This window comes from Rhea americana, unplaced genomic scaffold (genome assembly GCF_003343005.1).
Source record: "Rhea americana isolate MKP2758 unplaced genomic scaffold, rheAme1 scaffold_527, whole genome shotgun sequence".
NCBI lineage: Eukaryota > Metazoa > Chordata > Aves > Rheiformes > Rheidae > Rhea > Rhea americana.
In genome coordinates this window covers 60,009-67,153 of record NW_028186676.1, presented here as the reverse complement: position 1 = coordinate 67,153, position 7,145 = coordinate 60,009, and the positions used below count along the sequence as shown (strand labels likewise).

General features: G+C 65.2%; 1 protein-coding gene across 3 annotated transcripts in view; it reads right to left on the bottom strand.

Annotated features, from left to right (window-relative positions):
• The window catches only part of CYTH1 (cytohesin 1), a 13,297-nt gene that overhangs the window by 2,381 nt on the left and 3,771 nt on the right, over positions 1-7,145 (bottom strand). For 2 of the 3 annotated variants that reach the window (XM_085318228.1, XM_085318227.1), the window contains exons 2-9: positions 5,969-6,051; positions 4,235-4,299; positions 3,368-3,434; positions 3,002-3,120; positions 2,461-2,541; positions 2,167-2,279; positions 1,945-2,093; positions 1,734-1,845 (exon numbers count right to left, since the gene is read on the bottom strand). In XM_085318228.1, the coding sequence (XP_085174354.1) occupies positions 1,734-1,845; positions 1,945-2,093; positions 2,167-2,279; positions 2,461-2,541; positions 3,002-3,120; positions 3,368-3,434; positions 4,235-4,299; positions 5,969-6,051 (789 nt within the window). Of the gene's footprint in view, positions 1-1,267; positions 1,483-1,733; positions 1,846-1,944; positions 2,094-2,166; positions 2,280-2,460; positions 2,542-3,001; positions 3,121-3,367; positions 3,435-4,234; positions 4,300-5,968; positions 6,052-7,145 lie in introns of all 3 variants that reach the window. The other variant, XR_014897448.1, reaches the window with a different exon arrangement.

The window sequence follows — 7,145 nt, the reverse complement described above, 5'->3', positions numbered from 1 at the left end:
GCGGGGGGCACCGTGGGGCTGGGGGCGTCCGGCGTCCACGGAGGCCACCAGCCAGCGTCCCTGCCCTGGGCGGCCGCGGGGAGCGGGGCTGCTCCCCTGCGGCAGGCGAGGTCCCCGAGGCGGTGCGGTCGGTTAGCAGCAGCAGCAATGAGACTAATCACCAGCAATTAAAAACGAAAAAGAAAGAAATCAATGAAGCCCCAGCAGCATGAGCAGAGCAAGGGGAGAGGGGTACGTACCTCCTGGAGTTGGGGGAAGGAAAGGAAGAGCCAAAATCATGGAAACATACAAATGAGGGAGAAAAAAAATTAAAAAAAAAAAGGAAACCCCAAAGAACTCAACCCCCCCGGCCCCGTGCAGAGGCCGCGCGTGGTGTCAGCAGGGTGGGCCGGCAGCAGGGAAGCAGCGGGGGCTGCCGGGGCGGCTGGCACCGCTGCGGGGGCCGACGCGCCCTGGCTCTCTGTGGCTTTGCGGGACCGGTCCCCCCTCCGCCGGGACACGGGGCAAGGGCGTGCGGCCCCCCTGGCGCCGGCCGTGCCTGGGACAGAGGGGCCCGATGCTCCCGGCTGCGGGGCGGGGGGCCCCCGGCCGTCCCCTCGGCACATCGCCCTCGCCGCCCCACTAGCAGGGCTGCGGCCGGGTGGCTGCGAGCACAGGGATGCTCCGATGTCTTCTCCGACCTCCCCAGCGGCAAACAGCCCTGGCACGGGGTGGGGGGGGGGAGATGACCTGCCCTTGCACTAGTCCCTTCTGCCAAGTGAGCACTGGGGCTGGCTCAGGGCCGGGAGAGGCAGGTCTGGGGCTCCCCAAGGCCCCCCACGTCCTCCCCGCTCAGGGCCGGAGAGGCGGGCAGCTCCTGCCTAAACACCCGGCACAGCCCTGCCTGGCTCTGCTCTAGTCGCCCCTTTCCAGTCCCGAGGGGGTGGCAACACAGCAGAAACACTCCCCAATCAGAGGACGTTGGGGTTGGAGTCCCAACCCTAGCAAGAGCCCCAGGAATAGGCCACTGCCGGAACCTGCTCCTGCCAGCACCTCCCTCCCCCCCTCCTTGCTCAACGCAGGTGGAAAATTCCCTGACAGCTGCCGAGGTGAGAAGCCACAGGAGCCAAGGCGTGGGGCACGGCTCGTGGTCTGCGAGAGCCGGGTTCTGCAGTGGGGCCGCGGGGATGCCATGCATGCTGCCTGCACGTGGAGCCGGGATGCGGAGGTGATAATGCTGTGGGAAGGTGAGGCAGGGACCGGGCTGTGGCATGGAAGGGGGACGCACGCAGCCTGGGGGCAGCTCGCCGTTCGCTCCCTGGGGCCTGCTCCAGCAGGACGCGGCTGTGACTTGGTGAYGAGAAGGGCCTCGTGGTCTCTGTGCTCTGACGCCAGACCCTGTTACCAGCTCTGCACCCCAGGACTTGCCCATCCTACAGCGGGCAACGCAGGCAGAATCTCCGGGAAGCCTGCCYGGCCGCACCGTCAGCTGCGGCTCCGGTGCTGCCGACAAGCCCAGGGAAGACGGACGGTTGCTGGAYGTCTGGACGCTTTCCCCGCGAGCTGAGCCCACGTCTGCAGCCCCCCGCCCCTCTGCAGAGCCACGCTCCGGAGCTGGGCCGGAAGGCTAGGTGCAGGCAGCCCTGGCGCCAGCTCCTGCTTCCAGGCAGGTGGCTTGCAGGCACGGCCCAGCTCCATCCCCAGGGGAGAGTCTGCTCTCCCGAGGCCACATCCTCCCCTCTGCCAGCACTCACCTAGCTTCAGGAGCCAGCCCTCCCGGTCGGGGTTGAAGAAAGTGTGGGTGAGGTCATTGCCGTCATCCTCGGGGATTTTGAAAGGTTCGTTCTTGATGCTTTCGTAGAGGTTCTGATACAAAGACACACGGCATCACCTCTGCCCCTTGGGAGCCCTGGGAGAGGCCAGCTCCGCACCCCAGCCCCTGGCCCTCTGCACCCTGTCCCTCACCCTGAGCAGCTCCTCAGGTAGGTCCCCCCCGTCGTTGATGCCTCGGTTCATGGCAATGAAGCGCTCTGCCGTGGGCTTGTCCTTGACGTTGGGATTGTGCAGGCTGGTGTTCAGCATGATGATGGCAAAGGAGAGCACGTAGCAGGTGTCTACAGGAACAGAGGGGGAAAGTCAGCTGCAGAGCCAGACGGCTGGGGAGAGGGCGCTGGGGCAGCCTCTCACCTGTGGACTGGAAGACCCCGGGGTTGCACTGGCAGTACCGCTGGGCGAACGCCTCCATCATGCGGTCGATCTTCTGAGCCTCCCCAGGCAGCCGGAAGCTCCACAGAAACTGCCTGCAAACAGCGAGGTGTCACACTGCCTTAGGGGCTCCAGACCCACATGCCCTCCAGCCCTGCTCACACTGSTATGTCCCCGCACAAGTCCTTCGTCGTCTCCCCAGCCGGGGTGCAGGCAGTGCCACGCGGGGCACAGCTCAGCTCCCTGCCCTTGCCCCTGCCTCAGCCCCTCGCTCACCGCAGGGCCTGCACGAGGTTGAGGTCGGTGAACTCGTGCAGCTCCACAAAGGCATGCAGAACTTGGATGTTGAACTCATCCCTGTGGGAAAAAAGCCAGGGTATGAGGAACGCATGATCAGTCAGTCCTGTGACTGCCGAGATGCACAAGGGCTCCATCTCCCGCTGCTCTGTCCCACACTCCRCTCGTTTGCGGGTGGGAAACCTACAGCTCCGCCCCAGCCCTAGTCCTGGGCTGGTTTGCTTGCACAGGCCATCTGCAAGTGCCAGCTACGGATCAAACAGCCCACCAGCCAGCCCCAGTGCTCAGCAAGAGGCTGGCATGACAGGCTCGTGCCACAGCAGGCCAGCAGCCCCACATCCTGCTAGGGACCTGCAGGCAGCCCCAGGCCCCGTGGCTCACAGGACATGCCCGCGGCCCTGTGCCCGCGCTCAGCCGGCAGGGCCGCTCATAAAGCTCCAAAAGCTGCCGAGTCTCCTCTCTCACGTTGAGATCCTGACCCTGGGACACCCTCGGGAGACCCGTCCCTGGCCCAGCGTACCTCTCACCCAGGTAGTCCCCGATGGCTGTCTTGTTGAGGCCCTCCCCCTTGTAGAGGAACTGAGCGATATCCTCGCATGTGTTCTTCAGCAAGTCGTTTTCGATCAGGAACTGGATGCCCTGGAGCAGTGCAAGAGGTGCTGCTCTGSGCCTTGCTGCTGACCCCACCAACCCGCTCACCGCCTCCCCAGCGTTGCTGCCGGGCGCTGGCTCTGCCCTCAGCTCGGGGAGACGGCCAAGCGCCCGGACCACGAAGCGAGCAGAGCCCGCAGGAGCGCCCCGTTCCCAGACGGGCAGGCGAGTGCCTTTTCGACGTGGCCCTATTTGGAGCCTGTACTCCACTCTGCCCAGCAGACCCCAGCAGTACCTTCTTGGGATCCATGTTGAACTTCTTTCTGCCCATCGCCACCTGCTTGTTCCTCTGCATGTTTTTCCTACAAGGCACAGACCAGCTCTGAGTGCTCAGGAAAAGCCCGGCTCCCACTCGCTCCCTCACCCCTTGGGCAGAGCGCTGCAGGGACACGGTCAGCGCGGACACGAAAGTACGCTGAGCTCCTTCAGCTGGCCCTGGTCCTCCAGCATCAAACCCGGGCACAAACTGCAGCAGGTGAAGGCAGCACACTCCGCTCCGCACACCTCTGCCCAGCTCCGCGGCAGGCCAGCACGGAGCTGCTGCCAGCCTGCTGGGCCTCAGAGCGAAGGAGCTGCCGAGGCCAGCCCACGCCATGCCTGGGGCTGTCACGTGCAGAACGGGGTGCTGGGCACAGAGAACATCCCCACAGGACTTCTCCGCACGGGGAGAGGCTGAACAAGCCTGGCAGCTCGGTGTAACAGCGCTCTGGGGCGAGCRGCCTTCATGCCCCACCGGGGCCAGCTAAGGGTGATTGGAAATGACGCTGCGAGTCGGCTCCCATCGGCTGTCGGGCCCCCTAATCCCACGCTGGCACCGCCGGCACCAGCTCAGAATAACAAAGTCAGACAGTCTCCGTGGCCAGACAGGGGCTGAGGCTTGGAAAAACAGACCTCCGGAGCAGCAGTTCAGGGTGGGATCCTGTTACTGCCATCCAGGAATTAAGAGTGCCTGGGAATGCCGCCCGCAGCAGCACGCACGGGATGGGGGTGCACTGCTTGGCTTGCTGGTGGCAAGCTGGCGCTCCGGGCAGGGCACGGGGCTTGGCAGAGACCCCCGGGCTGCCAGGAGCCAGCTGCTGCAGTGCTCCCGCAGAGCACTCACCTCTCCTCTGTGGATCCCAGGTTCTCGATCTCATTCGTCACTTCTGCTATCTCATCTTTCAGYCGCTGGGGGAAGAGACGTGCGCTGAGACAGGACGTGGCTCTACCCCCCACAAACCTACCAGCCACCCCAAGCTCTGAAGGCGGTGYGGGCCCAGGAGCTCCCTTCCCTCCCACATCCAAGAGCAGGCAGGATTTCCCCATGGACCAGGACTCAATGGAGGCAGGAATGAGCCCAAGGGCAATAAGACTCAGGGATCCGAAGGCCAGGCATCCCTGCTCTGAGACAGGTGTCCTARGGCCATTCTCCATCCAGGGGCCCACAAAGACCCTCCTTCCCTCCTGCTCCAAGCACTGCCCTGTGGCTGAACCAGCTCCTGGAACATTTGGAAGTGAGGGAGTCAGCTGCACCCCGCCGCTAATCCCCTTGCAGCACCACCATGCTCCATGCATGCAGGAAGGAAGAGATTCAGAGGTTAATAAAATTATCTCCTAATCCCTTCAGATCATGCCCAACATATGGCAGTAATTAGCCTCTGCTGCCTTAATCACGGACATGACTGACGGGTGTCCCAGATGAGCACCGACCCCRCAGTCTTTTGCCAGGGCAATGGCCTGGCCCAGAACCACAGCCCCTGGCCGTGCCAGGGAGGGGATGGCACAGGAGACACCAATGCCACAGGGCAAGGCACAAGGAAGCGCAAAGCCCAGGGCTCTGCAGGTCACCAGGAAAAGCCACGACTCTCTCTGCCCTACAGGACAGGCTGGCTGCCAGCCGGGGCCCACGTCCCCTGCAGGGATCCTCTCCCCAGGCTGCCAGGGCCCTGCAGCAGAGAGCCTCTGCTATGAGGAAGCAGGGGGACAGACCACGGGATCCCTGCAGCAGCTGCTGAAATCCACCCCACGGCCTCCTTGCCCTGCATTTTCAATGGCTCCAATTTTCTGCCTCAGAAATTCCGGAAGAGCCTGTGCGAGCTGAGAGGAGCAGCAGAGCTGGCGAGGCAAGGCGACAGGAGCACGAACGGGAGCTACAGCCGACCCGCGCCCCTGCCGCAGGGCTCTGCAGGTCCCCAGCACCCGGCAGCAAGCGAGGCCCAGACCCTTCCAGCTGTTTCAGGTGGGCTGGACCAGTAGCCCCACGCTCCCCCCGAGGTCCTGCTCCAGCGGCTGAGCGCCAAAAGCCAGGGCTGGGGTATCCCAGCAGCGAGAGCCCCGCCAGCAGCGTTCCCAAGGAGGAGGAAGGGGCTGCAGCGCTCTCAGGTCCCAGCTCAGTATCGTCCCCTGGGCTGAGAAGTGGCTGGCAAACACCACAGAGAAGAGCCAGAGGCAGCATGAAGGAAGGAGGGAGCAAAGCAGGGGTTCCCCACAGCTCCGGTCCTCCAGGCCAGCGCATCCTCRGTCCGGACTATGCAATGGGGCCACATGGGTCCCACTGAGCAGYCAGCCCCACGATCCATCCCTTCCCACGTCACTCCTGCAACGCGACAGGTACGGGCAGGACAGGCCTGAGCGCGCTGGCCTCTTCCCCCCAGCAGGGCAGAGAACAACCCRCTGGGCCCCCGAGTGGTTTCTCACCCTCCCCCTTCCCAAGCAGCAGGAAAAAGACCCCAAATGGTGCTGTACATGGTCCTGCCCAGTGACACATGCTGCCTCCCAYGGAGATAACCCCAAGCAAGAGGCTGCCAAGGCAGGGGCATGCACAAGGAGGCACCACGACGGCCCTCAGCATCCATACCTGTATGTCAGCCAGCAGCTCCTGCTTGCGGCGCCGGATGTTCTCCAGCTCCTGGCACTCCTCCGGGGTCAGGTCACTGGGCACTGAGAGGAGACACGGTCAGGTTAGCACGCGCAGCCTGCAGAAACCTCCCCGGTCACAGCCAGGCAGTGAGCCAGGCCAGCGCCGGGCTCCGCGTTCGTGGCCACGCGCTGCCCTCTGCTCTCAGCAGGCAGCCTGGTGCCCATCATGAGCGYGGATGTGGAGCTGCTGGGTCACCAGAGGACGGGGGGCAGCGACAGCCCCTTCCAGGCCTCGTAGGGCAGCGCAGGGGCTGCCAAGTGCCCCTGCYGGCACGCGAGGAATGCAATGGCCACGCGCATTCCTATCGCCAAGCAGCGAGCAGCTGCGGCACGGCRGGGGAGCGTGCTCCAGCTTGGCACTGCCAGATTCCTGCTGATTCAGCCAGCCGCGGCTGGGGCGCAGGGACAGCACGCCGGACGGGCAAGCCCAGCCCCGCCGCCCGCCAGGGCCGGCGCGAGGGAACAGGCTGCGGAAGCCCGGCTGGCTGCTCTCCCCCACCACGCGCACCCCCGCCCAGTGGGGCGGTGTGATGCAGCCCCCGGGGACCTGCTCCAGCCCTCCCGGCAGTGCTGGAGCCGGGGGTGGAGGGGCGCCCAGCCCTGGCAGAGAGCAGCCGGCAGCRCCGAGGGGCAGCAGTGGGAGTCCAGCACGGGCGGTCCCGAGGAGGGCTGAGAGCTCTGGACACAACAAGGGCCCATTGTACCACTGCCTGGAAAGAAAAACCAAACAACAGGGCTGCAGCTTCATGCTGTGCTGCAGCTTGCGTGCTGGGGCAGCAGCCTGCAGCTGGGGCAGCAGCCAGAGCCCCGGGCTGGGGCTGGCAGGAGCCAGAGGCAGAAGCAGGACCTCAAGCTGGGGCAGGAACAGGAGTTTGGAGCAGGAGCCCTGAGCTGGGGCTGCACAGGAGCTTGGAGCAGGGGCTCGGAGCAGGAGCCCGGGGCTGCGCAGGAGCCCGGGGGGTAGGAGCCAGAGGCAGAAGCAGGAGCCCTGAGCTAGGGCTGGGCAGGAGCTTGGAGCAGAAGCCCCGAGCTGGGGCAGGAGCCAGAGGCAGAAGCAGGATCCCGAACCGGGGCTGGGCAGGAGCCCGGGGCAGGACCCCGGCCCGGCGCTGGGG